The following is a 23555-nucleotide window of genomic DNA, read 5'->3' on the forward strand; positions in this document are numbered from 1 at the left end:
AGTTGTTTCGAAAAAACCCGGTGTTCACAGTGCTACGATAAACTTAGTAAGGAAAAAGACTGGCGTTACGCTCAATCGAAAGCTTCACAAACACACCATAAATTCTTCTTCTTGGATCTTCTTGGTATGGAAACGATGAACAAAAACACGAAACACGAATCGTGTTTTTGTACACCATAAATGTCAAATATGTGAAAAATCTTACTGCCTGAAATGTTTCTTTGAATTGCTTTAATCTGTTTTGAAATAAGTTTTTTACCACATATTTTTAGTTGCGTTTCATTTCAAATATTATGTGTTTACGTTAAATAAACAATGGAACAAAACTTTTTAATTTTTATCCACGTACAAGAAAAAAAAATTGCGGGCCACCAACACTTTTCGTATCACTGGGCCACCCGTAAACAGTTTTCCATGCAACATATACGTGTGCGTGTAGCTGGACGAATCCAGTCGGCTTCGAACGAATGTGTATGTTGTTGTATCCGCTCGGATACAGGTGGCGAAATGTTGCAACACTGCTTGTACAGTGCGATCAAAAAGTATTTTTGTCAAGTAGGCGTCCTAGTTGAGGACGTATGTTGCATGGCAGTTCGTATGTTATCTAGATGTCAAAAAATTATTTTATTAAAATAAAAACATTGAGCTAATTAAATTGAATTATTCTATAAAACGTCTCAAAACAAACTAAAATAAGATTTTGTTGATGTTTATTCATAAAAATCGTTCACCACGGTTTCCTGTCATAATTTAGATAAAAATTATTTTGACATTTCTCATTTGTCTTTGTAACATTTTATCTTCCACAAACATACATTTTAAATTTCTACGCTTGCTTGATAGACAGACTTTTTGATCGCACTGTATCTTCGCGGATACTTAATAAATAATTAATAAATAATTTCTGATACCATCTTTTCTCTTTCCTGGCAAGATAGCTCTAAACCTCCTCGTACTTCTTGCTGGGTAAATTAATTTTTTGTAATACATATAACACAATAACGATAAACATAATATGTGTCTCACCACAAATACCTAGAATCGTTTTTAACATAAAATTAATTTGGCTAATTAGAGCTGTCCGTAAAGACCAACCTATATTTATATAATAATTCATAAGCACAAACCGTCCTCAGTGAAATTAATATAAACATTATGTTTTATTTTTTTTATTTTTTAGGTTTACGTAGTGGGCTTAGTGCCTTTATACAAGGTGATTCACGAGGAATAATGAGCCTGACCAAATTCTCGATGCAACCACCATTACTCTTCGCAAGTTATTTTGCGACAACTATAATGTTGGTTGCATCGAAAATTTGGTCAGGCTCATTATTCCTCGTGAATCACACTGTATAAAACCTATCTATTTTTTTAATTTATTTAATGAACGAACAATTCTCTTCTTGAGGGGTGCAGATCCATATCTTTGCATTGAACAAACGCAATAAAACGATCATGTTGTGGGTTACACCCTGCGGTGCAGCTCGGCTGGCTGTAAATCTTATTCTAGGTTGTACCTCGGATCTTGAAAATAGATGTGTTAAAAGTTGCCTACTTTCAATTTAATTTTGTCTTTATATCAAAGAATCATGAACAGTTATTAAATTCGAATTATAACAGGGAACTGTATTTTTAAATTACCTATAAAATATTTTTTTTTATTCAATACGGTAAACCGTTATCAAAAAAAATTAATAATTAAGATTTTCACATTTTATTCAATAGAAAAATATCTATTAATTTATTTAAAGCGGGAATATTATCCTGGTCTCTATTTACCTTTAAAGAAACATTACAAACATCAAGAAACTCTTCAAGTCTAAATTTGCGGCTAAAAACCTGTGAAATAAATGTACATTTATTATAATAGGTATACGCCAGCTTTCATGGGGTCTGGAGCCTTAACGCAGGGGTATCTGAGAATGTATTTTGGATTGTGTCTAAAAATTGGTTAGGGTCTTTATTACACAGGGTTATTCACGAGAGGATTATTTCAGAATTTTTTTGCCGCGACCCGTTAGACATATTGCAAGAATTTCTTGATTTCAAATTTTAAAATAATTATAACTGAATCCACAATAGCTGTTATTAGTCTTATCTCTTTGACATTAAAGCAAGAAAATCATCTCTCAAACAAGGCGACATGTTTTGTTATCGTTTACCAACCGACTAGGTGAATGTTTAGAAGCCGCTGGTAGACACTTCAAACACCTTTTACATTAACTTAACTTGTTAATTTATTTGTTGAATTTTAATTAAATATAGGTTATCGTCAATCTGACGTTTCTGGCAAATCTATCCAACTGATTTTGATTTCTAATATAAAAGAAATAACATATTTAATTTAGCAGTTAGTGATATTGTTATTGTTGGTAGCGGCAAAAAAAATTCAGAAATAACCCTCTCGTGAATAACTCTGTAGATGACTCACCCTGTACTCCGTAACATATACAAAAAAATTACATTAATATAATATCCTCAACTAATGTTTTTGAAGTAAAATGAAAAGTATTTTCAATATTTCAAATATTTATAATTATATAAATATTACTATTAAAATTCATCGCTGATATAATAAAGCGTAGTACAAAGTGTCCGTAAATGTGACATGTGACAGTGACAAATTTCAGATTTACTGCATTTTTTAATTGACTGCTTTTATTGCAGCTCTAGATTGAGAACAAAAACTACACCGTGACAAGAAGAACAAATAAGCACCTCGCAAAATTCTATTTTATTAAAATCCTAACAATTTTAGTGTCTACTTAGCCTATTATTAACACTGATTATCACAAAAAGGTTAACACGAGTAATCAGGTTCAAATCATATTGGATTCGCCACTTTTCTTTTATTCACAAAATGTTCTCTTCCACACTATTCAAATGTAATTACGAAGTGATGGTCAAATGGGTGCTCATTAAGAAACGGTGCGTTATCAGTAGTTAACCTGTTTAACTTCTTACATCCTCTCCAAATGTAAATGAAAATCATTTGGGCCCTAAACAACACTTTGTGATTGATTACATACCAAATTTGATTCATTAAATATCTTTTTTAAACAGCGGGTTCCCGCTCCACGCACACCATCCACCTAATTCCAAAAACTAAAAATTTTTGCTTTCTTTTACAACACGCTTTCACTTAAGTATCCCTTTTCACCTGGGACCGTTTATTATAGTTTTTCCACCGTTTTATTTTCTAAGAGATACAATTTTGAAACCTATAATTGTCACATGACAAATATATTTTGTGTTATCAGTATTCAGCATCATATAAAACGGCACATTCAGAGGTTGACATAATTTCAAAGCCAACTTGATCATTCAATCATTTACGGACACTTTGTATTTTATATATTTCATGTTACGTTCTTGTTTACGGATACGATACATACCAGATACCTCCAAAATCGCGGTCATAGGAAAGTACGTGGATATATAAAAATAACATACAAATAATATATCCGTCAATGTCTATATTTTTCTACTTACTAAAACCTGATAGCTTCAACTCTCTCAACCCGTGTTCGATTTTAATTTAATTTAACCATCTTTCTCGAACAAGGGGGTAAAGGGAGATCTCGGAGCAATATATAGAACTAATGCATAATTTGGTCACTTGGGCGTTGTTATGGACAACACTTCATATCATTCCGTAACAATTTATAAACCAGTCAATTCTAACTCGTCAAAAGCCGACATACAAAGCTGGCTAGAAGCGCGCAATATCTGCTTTAATGCTGGAAAAATGACTGGAAAACCCAAATTGAAACCTTGGAAAAATATTCTATTAAATTTCATAAATACACTTTTAGAGATTATAAAAATATTGTAAAAATAACCACCAATTATTTGGAAATTAAAACTAAGGGAGAAATTCCAAATGATCTACTAAAAGCTTTCTCGCGAAACTGTATATTCATACGCATAAAATTTTTAAATTTTAAGAGAAGTAAAGTTTTCTTATAAACAGAGAAAGCGAAAACCACCTATTATTGATGTTTGATTAACAACAAAATTGAAAAAGATTGTAAATTAAAATATTGTTTTAGCAAAATAAATTTATATTTGTTATCTATGTATATGTTTTATTTATTTTACCCTTAATAATAGTTATTTAGTCGACGAGTTTGGACGCTTTCACGAGTGGTTTATCATCCAAGAGATGGAATAAAGCGTCCGATTTACACTCAAACGAGTTGAATACAACATTTTATTCTTCGAATTAAACTCAACAAGGCTTACACTTGCTTTAAATCTGTTAAAAATAATCTAACGTTTCGTATTGAGAAATGCCAAACAGGTGTCAAAACTGCCTTACACGGGAGAAAAACCGTAACCGTAACCGTTGACAGTATCGAAGAATAAAAAATATTTTATCAGTATTTATTTTATGGAATTCTAATTTTTGAAGTTGTATTTAATATGGTTGCATATCCTATTTTTGAACAAAACCTCCAGTGACGTCAATTCGCGCGAATAATGCGCACACGTGATTGGTGCAAGGTTACGAGGCAATCTTCTGACTTTATAAATCTTGATTTTTTCAAGCGGCTATTTACTCCATTCCGCGAATGGAAGAGAATTATATAAAAAAGTGGACGGAGTTAGCAAGCCGCTTAAATTGTTTGGGATTTGGAGAAAGATCTTTGGACAAGTGGCAAAAGGTAAGTGCTGATTATTAATTAAAATGATCAAACATTAAAAGATATGTCTGTACAACGATTATTTACTCATCATTGTACACATTTTTAAAGTGATATGTTTTTTTTCAGACTTGGGCAGATTATAAGTCAAACCTAAAAAAAAAAAGTTGTCTAAATAAACCAAGCCAGGTCCCAAACTGGAGGAGGGCCTCCTTTAGAAGCAAGATTGACAGCCAATGAAATGCGAGTACTAAATATAATGAGCCATACATCATATGAAGGATCTGGTGTTAAAAAGATTGTGGTAATTTTTTTAAACAAATTGAATTTACAGTCATTAATTTTTCATATGATTTATAGCTTGAACCAATCAATAGCAATCAGAAATCCAGTAATGTTGAAAAAAGAAAAGCTGATGACCACGGCTATTTGTCTCTGACACCAACAAATGGAGAAAAAAGATAAGCTGATAATCACGATTATTTGTATCAGACACCAAAAAAAAAAAAAAAAAATGGATGATATACAGGTGCGTTAGAACTCGCGCCCCAGAGAAAATTTTCAAGTCAGGTAAGATACCAGAAACATAAAAAAAATGTTTAAAAAATTCTATCTGTCAAAAATTTTTGACATTTGACATTTTTTTACATCTATTTAATGATACCGATAATCTTGTATACGTTTTTTTACAATTATTAGGTAAAGGGACAAAAATTTTGCCAATAAAAGCCACAAATAACATTGAACGGAGTTACAATTTAGGATATAGCTTCCTTGTTTCCTCTTTTAATAGCCTATAGCAAAAAAACTTGGAAAATTATTTTTACAACAGAAATAAATAGAGTCCAAGTGCAAATTTTAAACCTTTGTATTTTTGTATTTTTAGAGAGATCGTACAAAAGAAAATTGTAATACGAAATAATGCAAATATTAGTATATTTAAAGTAATACCAATAAATTTAAATACGTAGTGCATAATCGTCACTATATGCCTCGTAGATGGTATGCTGTATAATGTTAATTAATTAATTAAATTACTTCGTTCGTCCGTCATGACTAACACACATGTTTCGTGCGCTCTCTGTAATTCTGATATCCAAGACACAAAAGTGATAGTTACGTGCACTGTTTGTGATCATAGCTTTCATGCGAAATGTGTGAATGTTGATCTGCGTGGTTTCCACATGAAAAGAAATATGTACATGGAAGTGCAATACGGAACTTTGTGAAGAAAGCAGTCCTGACAAGGACGTTGCTGATAATTTTATACAAGAAATTGACACCTTCTGGGACGCAGAAGATAAGAAAAGCGACGTAAAGTACCTTCACTACATCTTAAAACAAAACGATGTGTTAATTGGTGAGCTACGAAGCAAAAATAATTTATCACACGACTTCGTAAATCTCCTGCAGCAGAAAAAAGGTGATAACCAATACTTTTTTTTACTGCATTTCATTTTCATTTAAGCAAAGCAGTGAGCGTCAAATGTAGAATGGGACGGGGTTAATTATACATTAGCGAATTTCAAATTTTTATCATTGCCCAAAGTTTACATTACTTCTTCAAATATCATACAAAAAATTACGAAAAGTATATATCAAAATTACCCTGAGTAACGTGTCAGTGACTCAAAATTTGGAAAGTAAAAAAAATACGAATAAAAAGTGCTTTGAGGTTAAATTCAGCAAGATATGGATAAGTTGCTTTTTCAAAGAATTCTTCATTTCACTAACTAAGCGTTGCAATTAGAATGAGATATACCCAAGTTTTTACGAAAAGGAACATATTATAGACGAAAGCCGGGAGACCCAAGACTGCTGAAATCATCAAAGAGGTCTTAGGGCATACTCTGCGTTACCCAGGCCAAACAAAGTGGAATTCATATTTCGACTCGGTTCCTCAGATTATAAGCGAAAAACAAAACTGCCATCTCTTTTTCAGCGGCTCAATATGAAGAACTTAACCCTCCATTGGTCGCGCTATGAGCGATTCCCTCACGTTGTGTTTTCCACATCAGTTTTTCGCAAAATTGGTCTATCAAATACGCTGAACTAATTAGTAGCTGACTTTTATTCATTTTTGATTAAGATTTTGTCAATAGTTTACATCTACATTGAAAAGTTTTTTTTACGATTTATTTTGTTTAGTATTTTCGATGTGAGCGTCACTCAAAGCAACACAACTGTTTTGCAAACTATTGTTTCGCATTTTAAAAGATCCTCCCTCCATAGCAACGGCACAATTAATAAATTTTCAAAAAAAATCCGGGTGTGAAACACCTAAAAAACTTTTGCAAGACGTTGTAACTCGATGGAACACTACTTATTTTATGATCGACAGATTTATTGAGTTAGAAAATACCATGCGATCTACCGTCGCTGTGTTAAATGTAAGCCTACCTCAACTATCAATTGAAGAGTGGCAAGACTTAAAAGACTTGAAGAAAATTTTAGAACCTTTTGAAGGAGCTACTCGGACAATTAGCGGACAAAAGTATATGACAGGTTCAGTGGTAATACCGATAACCAGATTATTATATGTTTGTGATAAATTATCGGAAATAAATTTACAAAAAAACTGCAAACGTGTGTTGCAAAAATTTTTAAGTAATTTTAAGGACAGATTTTCTGATATAGAAAATAATAGTGTCTTAAGCATGTGCACAATGTTGGTTACTCGCTTTAAAATATATGCATTTACAGACAACGACGCAATTGACAAAGCAAGAAAAAATTTAATTTCAGAACTCGTCAAAAGTATGACTACCGAAATTGAAGCAAAAATAAGTGACGAACAAACAGAATTTAAAAACGATAATTGTCCTTTTAATATATGAACATCATTTGACAACACTGTTTTTGAAAAAAGTAAAAAATTCTCCGAAGATACCTCTTCTTCAAAGGCAGTTTTGGAGGTTCACAGATACCTTGAAGATGATATACTAGACTGGAAAAAAGATCCATTGAGGTGGTGGGATGAACATAAATATGTTTATCCCAACTTAAGTAAATTTGCAAAAGTAATATCTTGCGCGTTAGCAACGTCGGTGCCTTGTGAAAGTTTATTTTCCAAAGCTGGAAATATTTTAAATTAGCGGTGAACGCGCTTAAGTGCAAAAAATGTGCAACAATTGTTGTTTTTAAATATGAATCATAAATATGCAAATATGTAATGTACTCGTAGTACTTAGTACAAATTAAGTAACTATTTATGTTACACTCTTGTTTTTCTATTATTTAATACATATATTTTAAACAAATATGTTATCGATTTTTCTATGTTTATGTTATAGTTTTACCAAGCTTTACTGAATAATTGTAACTTTAAATTTTATTTAGATTTATCAACATTACGTAATCAATATTTAATTAAAATACCAATAGACGTTGCGATTGTAAACGTGGCCCGTGAAACACCTTTTACAACCGCCCCATGGATCCGGGAAAACAGTGGCGTAAATGTAAGCTTCACTACAATTAGGAGACGACTTAAAGAAGCGGATTTCTGATGTCGCGTTCCTGCTCAAAATCTAGTTATCACACCGGCAATAGCGAAGGCTCGGCTACAATTTTGCCAAGAAAATCTCAATCAGAATTGGCATAATGTCATTCAGTGACGAAAAAACATTTCAAACGTCACAAGATATAATAAAAACAAAATTGTGGCGTGTTGACGGGACACGCTTTGAATTAAGTAACATTTTGCCTAACCGAAGAAGCGGCAGAGTCAGGGGTTTGGGGATGGATGAGCGATGCTGGTCCTGGAGAAATTGTGCAGGTGACACCAGCAAATTTCACAGCTCGGCAGTATGTCCAAGTTTTGGACAAAGTGTTGCTGCCTTCTGTAAACAACCTGTATCCTGTATTGGTTTCAAGAACATCCCAAAATAACTTTATTACGTTGGCCCGCTCGCTCTCCTGACTTAAATCCGATCGAAAACTTGTGGGGTTGTATGGTCAGGGAGTGGAATACGGTTGTTGCCGACATTCCCCACAATGTTGAGGCATTAATGCATAATGTGGACCAAGTGTGGAATAATTTAAGAGGTTTCAATTTGTGCCACCAATTGGTTGACAGCATGCCACGGAGATTGCAGGAAGCCATCATTAATACCAAATACTGATATTTAATTGTATTCTTCTAAATAAATATTTTCTGTAAATATTCTTTCTTTATTATAGTTTTTTGGTATAGATTTTCAATAACTCGTTTATTTATTTTTCGATAATAATTTTTGTGATATTTTTGTTTTAATAATAACAGATACCTAACAAAATATTTTTTATTAAACAATTTCTAAATAAAATGAATTTTAATAATTGCAATAAAATTTTTATTTCACATTTTACAATACGAAGTAAATAAAAGAAGTGAAGTAAATCTAAATAAAAGTCTTAAATAACAGTGTGGTATCCCATATCTATCTGCATAATTGACAGAAATTCGTCATTCTAATCCTTTTATTTTTCACTCATTCGAGGGTGCACGAACCACCCGATATTCGGTTGAAACAATTTTACTGATAGTTATTATAATAATAAAACAGGATGAAGAAAAGTGCAAGCACCGAGGGCGTTTAGCTTTTGAAAATAATCCGATGTCGATGACGTTACTATTTTTTTAATTATAAAATAAAACCCTTATAGAACTCGTTTACACAACATTTATAATTGCAATCAAATATTAATTTGTTACTAATTTCAACAACTATTCAAATTATTAAATTTTAATTCGCCTTCTGTAAATCAACTCACACAATAATTACTTTGTTGCGTTGGAAATCTATAGAAAGTGTGTATATTAATTAGAAAATTAAAATTTTACTTTACCTAAAAAGTTGACACATCAAATAATTCCTAGTCTAATTTACGTAATACAGTTTTAAACATTTTGAGTAAATAGTGAATTAACACATTTTACTGGATTGCAAAGATAATAGCACGAAATCATGCTTCCCAGCCGATGAAACTTTCGAACGAATGTTTGTTGATGTTTATGACCGAAAAGATTTATTGCTGTGGTTTTAAAGCTTCACAAAAAGTAGAAAGTAATGAGGAAACATTAGTTTTGGAATCAGATAGGACTGTAGTCGATGATGATGAAATCCTCGATTTTATACGAGAAAAAGAAAACTTTATGTTACTCGAAAAAGATCAGTATTGGTGTCCAAAGGAAACGTTAAATTTGTCTTTGTCGCTTCCATGTACAGAGACTCTGACATCATCATCATTTGCTAGTAAATTAAATAACACTCCCACTAACGATGAGTCTGATCCCGCAGTCATACATAATGACATAGAGCTGGACGAAACTATTCTCCAGTTTCTAGAAGAAGACGCCATTAGAAAACCCACGAAACGTGGCCACCTTCAAACCGAAGTAAGCAAAATTGGTCCTCCATTTTATTAGAAGGTCTGGCCCCACACGAGCGTGAAAATCTTTTTAACACAGATCCAACTGCGGAAAATTGTAAAGCGCTTAGAGCCCCTCCGATTAACTTGTCCGCACGTGTCCAAGATGGCATTGGAAAAAAACTGGAACTCGGCTCAAACCAAAACCTAAGGACTGGAAGGCTCAAACACCCAGGAAAGACTTTAAAGGAAGCAGGCAACTGTTCCTCCCGAACAGTTCAATGAACACCAGAGGAACACAAACAGCAGGCAGTGCTCTAGGAAATAGAGGTAGGTCCAGTTAGTCATGCAGGCCACTTAAAAGCCTTCTACGACAATTGGCAGGATATTACTCAGAACCGGCTACTTTTGAGCTGGATAAAACGGTACAAGATACCTTTCGTAAAAATCCCAAACGAACATACTTGCCCAAACCCTGTGAAAAATGGCCGCTGCGCTACTCAAATTCGCAACGAATTGCAAACCTTACTTAAACAAAACGCAATCAGTGAATACAAACATCAAATAGGTGAATTTATGTCGTCATATTTTTTGGCGCAAAAACGCAACGGTAAGTACAGGCTTATCTTAAACCTAAAAAACCTAAATAAATTTACATTTTAAATTAGATGATACTAGAACCACCACAAAATTGATATCAAAAAACTGCTCTATGGCAACTGTTGACCTGAAAGATGCATATTTTGTAATACCTATAGCCGATCGGTATAAAAAATTTCTTAGATTTCAATTTAACAATACACTATACCAGTTTAAATGTCTATCTTTCGGTTTTCTGTCGCACCATATATCTTCACAAAAATTACTCCATTATCTTAGATCACAGCACGCCGTGAACTGTGTCATATACTTAGACGATTTTCTTATCATGGGGCATTCTCGCCAAGAATGTGCCAAAAATGTACACATTACCAATGACCCTTTTACAACATCTGGGGTTTGTAATAAATTCTGAAAAACGACAAACATAATTACGATTGAACTTCACAGGTAAGTTCGTTTAATCGTTCAATTCATGTTACTGGAATCATGATATTAATCCAAACAATGTCGACAACGAAGAAGTTAAATTGACTGATATTTCAAATTTAGAAGAAGAAGAATTTTTCGAAACTCTAAAAGATACTATCCTCTGCAGCAAAAACTTTTAAATAATGTAGAATCACCAGCTTCTGTAGAAAAAATAAAAGAAAAATTGTTTATTATATTTAATAAAAAGGCAATTGTTTGGCATTTCAACAAATTAACAGACTCTAATTTTAATATTTTGCAAGAAATGATTAATCGAAAAGTTAAAAATAGTGGACTTTGGAATGCATAAAAAATTAATTAATAACAGAAAGGATGATAAATTATCAATCACTGGATGTGTTGGCACTTTATTTTAAAGCAAAACTCACCGACCTTTACTTCAACTTTGATGTAAGTAACAAAAATAGTGTGAAGACGACGAACTGGTGAACCTAAAAGAAGCGTTAAAAACAACAGCACCATGCATCGTTCAAATAGGTAATCCTAATCTTATGTTATCGTTAAGGCTCGGATTATACAGGGTGATTCTTAAATAAACCGACAAAATTTTATTACAGCTTCCCAAGGATAAATGAAGACAAACTGTACCCTTTTTACGTTTATATCTTTTAGGGGCATAACCCCCTTGATCCGTGCCGCTTACGGCGTTTATGAATTGTTGCAATGTTCAAGTACATTATCAGCAAATTAATACCATGGTTTCCACTACCTGTGCTAATACTATTTACGAAAACATCAGTGGCGTACGTTTTACCTCAAAAATAACTTTAATATAATTTATTTGGAGAACGGTTAAACAAAGAATTTTTTTAATATTTCTTCCAGCATGTACTCATTTAATACTACTAAGGATAAAATTTTGTCGGTCTATTTAAGAATCACCCTGTATGCACTAAAAATTCGTAAAATATGCGCATATGTATACAGGTGTCCTAGAAAAAGTGTAGGAACCGAGGATTGCAGATTCTTCTGCGAAGTATAATGGCGGATTTGAAAGAAAATAATTTCGATCTCAAATAGAATTTAAATGATTAACATTTTAAATTGGCTAATCGTGAGGGATTTTCTAATTATTCTTAGGTATGTTACGTTGCCAAGTTAAATGCAAAAATTGAAAGTTTGGGTTTCTTTGAAAAAATATCTGGTCAACTAGTCAAGGGTCAGTGTCACATAAATTGTCACGAGAAACGTCACTTGTATTTGTCCGTTATTTTTTTCATTCTCGTGGTCTAAATAGTGTTGGTGAAAATGTTTGCTCCTAATGAATACCTTGAAATGGTAATTATGTACGGCGAATGCAATAGAAAGGCCAATGAGGCAACGAGGCAGTGTGCCATACGATTTCCCCAACGGAATCACCCTTCGTCAAATGCATTTCTGCGTTTGATCGCACGTGCTGGAACAACTGGGTCCCTAAGTCCGCAAAAAAAGGTCTTGTTGGCGTGCCACGTACAGCAAGAACACCTGAAGTGAAAGAAATGGTGCTAGATGCTTTTTTACAAGAACCCACAACCAGTATTCGCACGATTTCGAGACTTTATGGCGAATCCAAAAGTTTAGTTCAAAGGGTACTGAAGGAAAACCATCAACACCCATATCATTATACACAGGTACAATACTTGCAACCACAAGATTATCCTGCAAGAGTGGAATTTTGCCAGTGGTTATTGCGTCAACATGCTGACAACCCAAACTTTTTAGACAGAGTAATTTTTACTGTCGAATCATGTTTTACGCGCGATGGAGTTTTCAGCAGTCGTAACTATCATGTGTGGGCTGGGGAAAACCCTAATGCTACGAGGCCAAGGGCTTTTCAACATAGGTTTAGCATAAATTTATGGGCTGGCATCTTAGGAGATCGTATAGTAAGGATAAGTTGTAAGAATGTCATTTACATTATGGAAAAATAAATTGATTTCTAGATAGGACCTGTGGAACTGCCACGTATACTTAATGCGGAAAATTATGCTAAATTACTATTACATAATTTGGAAGATCTGCTAGATAATGTCCCCCTTCAGCATTTGCCACAGTGGTTCCAACACGATAGTGCTCCGGCACATTTTCCAAGAAATGTGAGAGATATTTTACATCACATGTACCCCAATCAATGGAAGGACGAGGAGGTCCTATTCATTGGCTCATTGGCCAGCGAGATCTCCGGACTTAAAGCCTCTTGATTTCTTTTTATGGGGTCATATGCAAAATAACACTTATTCCGAGCCAATCGCAACTTTAGAAGAACTTGACGGGAAGATAATAGAGGCTATAGCCACGATTACACCAGAAATGTTACAAAATACAAGAAGGAGTTTAATTAGAAGAGCCAATCTTTGTATAGAAATGTATGGTGGTCATTTTGAACAACTTCTTTAACGTTTATTTATTGTTCAGTTGGTTTTATTTTATTTGTTTTCAGTTCTCTTTTTTTTATTTATTCGAGCTATTAATAAAAAGTTCTTAGTTGCTTATGTTAAAAAATATTGTTAGTTTATTTGCCCAAAAGACACTAAATTCGTCCTCATTGCTTTAAAATTTTCCACATAACATTGTTACAATTAGAGTTATTGTGATGTAACTTCGGAAGTAATCTTCTCATTGTTATTTTTATTGGGGGCCATAACCTTACCAATCTGGGAAAACTATACCATCGTGTCATTAAGACATAATAACTACACTATAGGTACTACATACATTGAAAGGGCCATTAGGTCTAATAAAGAACTCAAATAGTTTCATAAGATTCTTCTCCAAGATGCAAACCTACTTCTTCACCCTCTTTCGTTTCAATTTTCAATAGTTATTAAAGCCATTTTCCACAAGTTGTGTCCAAACTTTCCAACATTTTGCATTACTTTTAAATGTGTTCCAAGAGATTAAACGAGATTAAAATTTCCAAGAGATCAACGAAGACAGCAGCTTTGGAGAACAATTTGTAACATCGAGCCTGGCGTTCGATGTGAAAATTTTCGTATATGCGAAGATCACTTTCAAGTTTCAGATTTTTTAGGTAGTCGTTCACTTTGTCCTTTTGCCGTTCCAAAAGCTGGTGTCTTCAATGACCGGGTTAATAAAGAACATTCTTATTGTAGAGCTGATGAAGGAATTTCAGAAGTAGAAAATGAAATCTTAGAACATTCCTCTTGTGATGCTACAAAAAGTTCAAACGTTCTTGAATGTCATGTGAGTGAAGAACGTCCTTCATTAGCGAAGCCAGATATAGCCGTGAATGAACAATGTCAAAATTTTGATTTAGTTAAAGGAAATTTGTCAACTACTATTGAGCATAATCAGTCAAATAGTTCATTCGCAGTTACTGATGGTGATACTATTTGTACATCAGTTCAGAAGGGGTCGTATTCTTTTCTCTCAGAGACATTTCAAAATTCTTTAGATATATGTAAACAAAAAGGATCTCTTTCAAAAATTGGCTTAAAAGAGAAGGAACTAACGCCCACTAAACGACTGATGTACAAAATTCATCGTGGCACCTTGGCGAGGATTTCGAAACTGAAAACTGTTTTGTCGAAAGAACGCGATCATTTAAAGAAATTGAAATTTTTATATGAAAACGATAAATTTGAGGTAATTTGTGATTCGTTAAATTTGATAAACAAGGAATTTATTAATTGTCAGTTTCGAAATCATAAACTGAAACCATCAGCAAAACGTCACACAAATGAAATGAAATGGTTTGCGTTATCAATGTACAAAACAAGTCCAAAATTGTACAGATATCTTTAAGTACATTTTGAACTTCCCTCGCCTCGTGTTATGAAACGTTTGCTCAATTCGGTTCATTTTGATCCTGGCTTTAATAACAATTTGTTGAACAGTCTACAGTCTCAAGTAAAGAGCATGGATCCTTTAGATCGTCATTGCACATTGTTGTTTGACGAGATGAAGTTGAGCACTGCTCTTTACTATGACAAAAGTAGACAAGTCATTTTCTGATTTGAAGATTTGGGTCATTTGGGTTGCTCCCTGAACTTTGCGGAACATGCTCTTGTTTTAATGGCAAGAAGTATCCGCAAAAGATGGAAGCAGCCCACCGCGTATTATTTTATCGCGTCCACAATTTCAGCAGTTGCATTGAAAGAAATTATTATTAAAGCCATAGAAAAATTAAAATCATTAGGATTGATTGTTGTTGGTACAGTCTGTGACCAAGGTGCCACCAATAGATCATCGGTGTGCCAGTTGTGTTCTTGGATAAGTGACACCCCTTCAGGTTATCATTTTGAAGTAGACGGCTTCAAAATTAATGTATTTTCGACCCGGTTCATTTATTCAAGAACACTAGAAATGCGCTTATTGAAAATTTTATTGAATTTGCGCCAGGCAAGCGAGCTTATTTTGACCACATTTTAATGGTTTTCGAATCAGATCAGAAAAATAAATTTAAATCTTTACACAAATTAACCCGCCAAGATTTCAATTTTAAAAATTCTTATACGAAAATGAAAGTTTCTTCTGTTGCCACGCGCCAGTTGAGTTATAGTGTTGCCTGTGAGTTAGAAACGTATGTGTCACATAATCAATTACCAGCAAATGCAGTTCACACCGCGGAATTTGTTAATTTAATTGATCAGCTTTTTGATTCTTGTAATGGCAACACAAAATATTTCAAACGCAAGAGCAAACCATTACGATGTGCGATTACATATTGAGTTTTGGTCGGATCTTTTGGCAAAAATAAATAGTTGGAAAATCATAAATAAAGCAACTGGTAAGAATGTTACTAACCAATTTCATTTTATTAATGGATGGAAAGTATAACAATTCGCTCCATAATTGCAATTTGGCAAAATCTTCAAAATTTGGGATTGGAGTATTTGTGTGGTCGTGTTTTGAACCAAGACACGGTAGAAAATTTATTCTGCTGTGTTCGACAACACGGTATCGCAAATACCAATCCCACGTGTTTTCAATTTATGTCTGCTTTGAAAACGTGTGTTCTTAACAACCTAGTTATGCCACACAACTCTTAAAGCAACTGTAAAGATGATGGGGATTCTTTACTTGATAACCTGACTGATCTTTTAAAGGAAGATGTTGAAGATGACTCTGTTTCAGCTACGGATGTAGTGTTTGAAGATAATTCGCTTGAACACCAAGACTTTTTACTAATGTAAACGTGGAAGACATTCAAGGATTGGCCTATGTGTCAGGTTACATTGTCAAAAAAAAAGGCTGTCCCTGATTGTGCTCCATGTAAGAACGCTGTCCATTCCCCAGACGTGACTCCTTCACATATGACTGTAATGTTCTGTGACGATGGTAAACGTCTTGTTTATGCATCTGAGAGTTTTATTAATTTTGTTAACGACACTAATGAACTTTTGTGTTTATTTTTGAAAACATGTGCGAACAAGAATTCTTTGGAAGATCAATTTAAAGGTTTTTGTTTGTCGAAAGACACTTTTCAAAAAAAATTTACGTGTCCAGTTCACAGCACTCACATGTTGAATGAGTTTTTTAAAATTACAATTCCGTTTTTAATTTTTAAATATGTTAATAAAATTAACAAAGGATCGCAACATGCTGCGACTCGCGCTTTGAAAAAACATGTTTCAAAGATCCAGAAGTTCAATAGTTAATTTTGCTTTCGATATTTTATTTTATTTTGTTTTATTGTTATTTGTATATTTTATTAGAATATTTTTTTTATCAGAATTTATGTTTTGTTGAGAAAATGTTTTGTTAAATTTGTTTTTATTTTGTTGTTTTTAGGATCGTTTTTGTGTTTTATTTTTTTCAGAATCTACTTTTATTTTACTTTTTTTTGGGTGTACGGGAAATGTAGGAGAAGTACCAAAATTTCTATTGGACGATCACGTTTTATATTATAAAAGAGCTTCAACAGATAGGGCTTTTCTACGTATTTCCAACTCTCACCTATGACTCCAAGAAGTTATCTTTTAAGATGGCGGTCACACTCCGGTAAACTGTGTTGATCCACAGGCTGAACTAGGTGAGGGGATTTCTACTTATTGTGAAAAAAGCAAAGGTACGTTTTCTTTTTTTTTTCTTCTAATTGTTAACGTTATATTATTTTCGGTTTCTGAATGGCGAGAACAATTTATGGAAAATTCATCAGCTTTTCACAACTATCTTCTACTTATCATTAAAATTTCGATTAGATGAAGAAAATCACGTTTGTGCCTTCGTAAACTATCCTATGAAACTGGAAAGTATTTTTTTAAACGGAAAATGTGTTTAAACGACTATTGAAATTAAGTTGTACATGTAAGAATTACGTATTACGTAAGTATTTTATGTATTAGTAATAAAATTGGAATTTTATAAAATAGTGTGTCACTTCCTTAATCCCAATATAAATATATTGATTTTAGTTTTTTATACAAACTTTGATTATACTTACTCAATTTTTGTATAAAATTAATAATGCAAACTATAATAAGTACAGAAAATACCCAGATATTCAAATTACGCGGGGCATTCCAATATGGCGCTTAGTTACACACCCGACCACAAGAGGCGCAATCAGCATAATTTGTTTCCTTAAATTAACACGGCGCTGTCGCTTCTTTATCTATCTGTTCTGTGATCTAAATTAAAAACATTGCCACTTTCGCTTGCCGTTCGAGTTGTTCTCCGTCTCCTTCCGTATAGTTTCGTTCAATCTTTAAAAAATCTGTCTTTTTCAAGACAACTTGGTTTATTTTTGTGTTTTATAAGGTGAGGAACTTTATTTAATTTTTTCATTATTGTCTTTTTACTTTGACCTACTTAGCGTAACAAATTCTCGGCATACTTCTTATGGAAATGTTAATGTTAGGACCACTCAAATTGGATAATTTTTATATGATTACGCCAAACGTGTGCTTTGTCCGCTGTTGGAGTAAAATTTGTAAAACATTTTTTTTTGCAGAATTGCATTATGAGTAAACTCTCGAATAAAATTATTCATAGTCAGGCTCGTGAAATAATTTACAATGTCTTTCGACTTATAAAAAGAGAGAAAGAAGCAAAGGACTTTCTAATAAGCCCAAATTGCTTATTTGAGCGGTTATCACAAGCAACCGGTACTTAAGTTAGTTCTGCGAAACGAATTGTAAAAGAAGGCGATTCAAAACCTGAAGGAGCGATGTTTCCCTCTCCCGGGAAAAATTAACAAAAACCACATCCGAAAACTACCGTCGATCATTTTGACGAAGAGATGATTCGTAACGTAATTTATAATTTAACTACAATTCACAAACGAAGACCATCTATGGAAACGGTTTTTGCAGCTGTTAAAAAAGAGGGTGATAATTTGTCCGGAAAATTATCCTCATTCAACTATTGTGAAAAAACTTAGATTTGTTTGAAAAAAAATCAAATCACAATAGGAAAGTTTTAATGGAAAAGCGCGAAATTAGAGCCAAACGAACCAGGTATTTGCGTCAAATAAAAAAATACCGCGAAGAAGGAAGAAACATTGTATATAATGATGAATCATATTTACATAGTAATCACACCAGTCAGTATAGATGGTATGACAGAAGTGACACCGGTTTAAAGCCTCCAATTGGAAAAGGACAACGTTTTGCCTAGAATCCAAGCTTATAATGTCATCGCTCTGGTAGATTTAACTTGGACAGCACTCGAACAGTACTACAAAAATAGACTAAGAGAATTTTCTAATAGAAGGAATAATTCTGGACGTCTTTTTCTACAAAAGTTGATGAAGAGAACAGTATATTTGGAAAAAGACCAGATAATTCAAAAAATGTTTTGCGAATATCTAGTACCAAGTGAAAACAATAATTCTGAATTATATTTTGTTCATGCACTTGCGGACGGCTTGGAAAATTTTGCAAGCACCAATGCGCCATTTTCAAATTCTTTGATATACACACACAAAACTTTCCACTGGTGACTATTGATGATAAGTACGAAATAGCAATCTCTCGACTTTAATGCAACCGAAAAGTTTTTAGAAATTCGGGGTTTACCATATTTTCTAAAAATATTTGGGGACAAAAGAAGCGTTAAGATCCAGCTCTATCAAGAAATCGCCACAGGGATGGAGAAGGCAGGTTTCAAAATAGGAAATTCAGCGGCCGAGGAATTGAGACTAAAATTCCAAAATTTGCAAAAAACTTACATAAAGTTTGTAAGGTTGTCGAATTCCACAGGTGTTTTTTTGTTCATTTACTTTTTTAATTCATTTATTTATTTTTATTAATTTTTTTATGGTTTATTAACTTCCACAGGGGAAAAAGACGTTTTCTGCCGGCGCATTATGATAAACTCCATGCGAGTTTAAGGAGAGAAAACAAAATTACGCTTCCCCATATCAGGGATAGTCTCACAGCCCCCTTGACCGCATTTGCGCCGGTACAGAGGGGTGCCTCCATGACAGCAGTTTCACCAGCATCTGAAAATTCACAACAGACCACCATGACAGTATTTGCACCAGTACCTGATGATTCACAAGAGTTCACAATGGCAGCATTTTCACCTGATAATTCACAAGACACCCCCATGACCTCATTTTCAGCGATAGCTGGTACTTCACGAGATACCCACCCTATGACCTCATTTTCAGCGATACCTGGTACTTCTCCTTCTCGAGATATCCGCCCCATGACAGCATTTTTAACGTCACCACGTTTGACATAGATGAGCACCCCAACAGCAGCACCCCGACGTACACCAGAATCGACACGCCACAATCATGTCAGAGCGCGAGTACGGCCTACTCAACAATCTATGATAGCCGCGATGTTGGAAAGGTTGTTTAAGCAGCAAAGGCGAGATTTGGATAACCATTTTGCAACGATGAGGACGTTGTTGAACCGGCAAAATGAGTTGTTGGATCGGCAAAACCAACAACGGGATGAACTCATTGGCGTGCGGCGGGAATTGGCTGCACCAGCGTAACTGCACATTCAGCCTCTGTAGGCCATGTTATATACCGGGGTAAACAGCGTGTTAATTAATTTAGCATTAGGGTGCAGCTACCCCACACACATGAGAGCGACACATTAAAACGGTCGCTCATTGAAATAAATGTGTCCCTTTTTGCCAAATACCACAAACAGATTAATAGCTGGTTCCCCATTAAAATAAAACTGACGCTTAAGCTCATTACTTTCTGGGTCTTGATAAGAACCTAAACTTTGCATTTCGAAATTGAGATGACTTATCTCTCATGACGTCTAATCATAATCACGACTAAACAAATTTTGTTCTACCTCAGCGGATGTGTGATATGAAAATAAAAGCTGAACGTATTAAATACTATTAATTTATTAATAAAAAAACTAAATAGAAATATTAACAGTTAAAAATTAAAGATATAAAAAATAAACTAAAATATATACAAAAATAATACAAATAATACAATCACTAAACTAATATAACACTAATACTAATCTAACATAAAATCTAAAAATCTACACCCTAATACTTAAAAAAAATTGTTTACATCTATTTCCTCCTCTAGTTGCGCCTGTAGGATAGAGGTGGTATCTTTACGTTTTTTTTTTTAATTTTTTGAGCCTGGATTTAATCAGTAAACTTCCTCTCCAACTCATCTTATTGTTTGAAGAGTTTGTTTATTGTTTTCCGCTAAAATTCGGGTTTTCTTTAAAACGTCACCTCTTTCTTCCAGGCGTCGTTTTAATCCTCTCACCTCTTCATCCACAGAAGAGGATAGGTGGTATTCGTTTCTTCAAGCTGCTCCCTGAACCTTTTTTCAGATTGAGGGAACTGATTAGCGTCTTCATTAGTTTCTTCATCTCCAGCAGAAGATGAAGAAGAAATTGCCTCATAAATCTCTTCTCTTATTTATTGTTACATAAGGGCGAGGTCCTTGACTCCTCGCCCTTTTGCTGACTTCACCCACACATTTGATAAAACATTCATTTTTGGTTCTCTCGGTCGTGTCCAACAGCCTCCTGAGAAGCGAAAGAAAATTCTCGATTTCCGAAGCCATCACCTCTGACTTCGAAGACAACCTCTCATCAGGGACCATCACCAACTTTTCGGTGCATTCCTTCGCACACATTTTGTCTCACTCCGCACCCCCCATCGGACAGCGACATGGAGACGGAGCGCTTCAGCCCAGCCAAAACTGGYAAGAAGCGTCCAGCTCCATCCCCCAGCCCCCTTGAGAACGAGATCTCCATCAAACACAGGTTTTCGAGCCTGCCTGAGGAAGAAATCGAATCCCCGCCTGTTTCGGACGATGAAAACATCGCCGAAAAGAAGAAGAGAAGGAGGAGGAAGAAGAAGAGGTCTTCGCCCGCTCCCCCTCCCTCAAGTCGCCCCCACGACAGCCACCACATGGTCGGCAGTTGTGGCGGGCTCAGCCCCGAAAGTCCCCCAGACCTCCGCCCCGATGGCCCCCTCGGGCCCTGCCCCAGTCCCGGCAGCCCCCCAGCCAAAGACCCTCAGAATCCCGCCCATATTTCTGCGGGGCGCGACAAAATGGCTGCGGGTCTCCAAGGTCGCCAACTTCACAAAGGCGAGGAGCGTAAGCGACCAAATCCGAATTCAACCAACTACCGTGTCTGATTTCAGGTCGTTCACACGTTTTATGGAATCTGAAAAGATTCCATACCACACTTACACCCTCCCAGAGGAAAGAACCTTGAGGATTGTCCTGCGGGGAATCCCACCCGTGGTTTCCGTCACGGAAGTCGCCGAGGACTTGAAGAGACAGGGCTTCAACCCTCTTTAAGTGCACCGGATGCACGCCGGAAAGCGCCAACTCCCGTTGGTGCTCGTTGAGTCACCACTCAACCAGGCGAAGGACATCTAGAAGGTGAAGACCGTCTGCGGCTTGGTAATCAAGGCTGAAAAGCTGAGAAAATCAAGCAAAGCAGCCCACCAGACCAAGGTGTGCACAAAGGAGCGCGAGCTCGAAGAACTCGTTGACAAGATGCAACTGGACATCGTACTTGTGTGCGAAACAAAGTTGCAGCCCCCCGTCGCGGATTCAAAAATTCGGGGATTCACCCTTCACAGGGCGGACAGAGGAACCGGTCCAGGAGGAGGAACGGCAATCTTTGTAAGTAACAGAATTAATTAAACTCTGTTCTGCTGCTGTATTTCCTGACGTTGCTAAAGCATTCTATGCGGTCTGGCATGACGGACTTGTTTACAAGCTCTGTCAAACAGTCATACCGCTTGCAATGGTGCAAATGATCAGATCGTTTCTCAGTAGACGACGTTTCCAGGTGAGAATTTCTAACTCTCTTTCAGATTCCCAGGACTTGGAGTCCGGGGTCCCCCAGGGCTCCGTTCTTTCTTTCACCCCATCCCCCCACCCCCCTTAACCAACGACATCCCAAAAATTGATCGTACGACACTGGCAATATACGCCGACGACACCGCAATTCTCACCGGATCGAAGCAACCGCACATGGCCACCCGCTACCTGCAGGAGGCCGCGGGGCTCATCGAAAACTGGTGCAGAGACTGGTTGATCAACGTCAATCCCGAGAAAAGCAAAGCGGTTTTAGTAGCACGACGTAGAATCAGCCCCGTTGGATCTGTTCAAATGTTCAACGAGAATATTCCTTGGTGCGACCAAGTAAAATATCTCGGAGTCATTTTGGACAAAAAGTTAACCTTTGGCCCCCATCTTGACTACGCTATTGCGCAGGGTAAGATGTCCTCTGGTTTACTTCGATCACTCGTATGTCGGCGAAGCAAGTTGTCAATCGACAACAAGCTTCTGTTGTACAGGGTGCTGCATTTTGGATGCCCGAATAGGGAATCTCCGAAACTAATATGTTTAGCCAAAAACGAGTGATACATTCTGGGGCTCATTTTTTGAGAAAATAATATTGGTTAAAACCGCAAAAAGTGCCTGTATAATGTCTTTATTTCAAATCCGTATCTTCTATAATAACGAAGATATGAATTTTTTTTAGATTTCGCCAAAATGTCAACTGTTGTCGAAAACAAAAGACGATAGCGGGATGAGGTTTTAACCCATATTATTTTCTCAAAAAATGAGCCTCAGAATGTATTACTCGTTTTTGGCTAAACCTCTTAATTTCGGAGATTCCCTATTCGGACATCCAAAATGCAGCACCCTGTACAGATCAGTTATCCGTCCAACCGTAACCTATGAGTCTGCAGCTTGGGCGTTCGCGCCTTCTAAGACTCGGATGCAAAAGTTACAAACTTTCCAAAACAAATTTCTCCGCATGGCATTCGACGCACCGTGGTTTGTTCGAAACAACCAATAGCACCGGGAGGCCAAGATGCCATCCAAGGAGGAATTTCTTCATATCGCTCAGCGCACCTTCGCAAAGGCGGAAACACATCTGCAACCGTTGGTCCGGGAAGCCGTGGACTAGGACGAAAATGCTCCATCCAGATGCAAAAGACCAAGAATGGCCTCTATTGTAGGCAAAGATGTCATCTCTATTCAGACTTCTCCATCCTGTAAGTCTCAAATGTCAGCGCTACATTTACCAGGCGCAGCCCTGTTTCAGA

General features: G+C 35.6%; 1 protein-coding gene and 1 pseudogene across 1 annotated transcript; both read left to right on the forward strand.

Moving 5' to 3' along the window:
• The first annotated feature begins 12420 nt into the window (after positions 1 to 12420).
• On the forward strand, positions 12421 to 13471 carry LOC123008968. Its single transcript, XM_044405051.1, has 2 exons — positions 12421 to 12955; positions 13013 to 13471. The coding sequence occupies exons 1-2, from the start codon at positions 12569 to 12571 to the stop codon at positions 13268 to 13270; spliced, it is 645 nt and encodes a 214-aa protein (XP_044260986.1). The 5' UTR covers positions 12421 to 12568; the 3' UTR covers positions 13271 to 13471.
• Positions 13472 to 15407: 1936 nt separating this feature from the next.
• Positions 15408 to 16690, forward strand: LOC123008976 (annotated as a pseudogene).
• The last annotated feature ends 6865 nt before the right edge of the window (positions 16691 to 23555 follow it).

The sequence above is a fragment of the Tribolium madens genome, unplaced genomic scaffold (assembly GCF_015345945.1).
Source record: "Tribolium madens isolate multiple individuals breed KSU strain unplaced genomic scaffold, Tmad_KSU_1.1 Scaffold_71;HRSCAF=194;Tcas5.2_LG6, whole genome shotgun sequence".
Classification (NCBI taxonomy): Eukaryota; Metazoa; Arthropoda; class Insecta; order Coleoptera; family Tenebrionidae; genus Tribolium; species Tribolium madens.

Excerpts from the sequence above, each read along its gene's own strand:
- LOC123008968 (XM_044405051.1), top strand. The coding sequence starts at position 12,569 with ATGGTGCTAGATGCTTTTTTACAAGAACCCACAACCAGTATTCGCACG. Across the intron at positions 12,956-13,012 it reads GCATCTTAGGAGATCGTATA|ATAGGACCTGTGGAACTGCC; the intron begins GTAAGGATAAGT and ends ATTGATTTCTAG.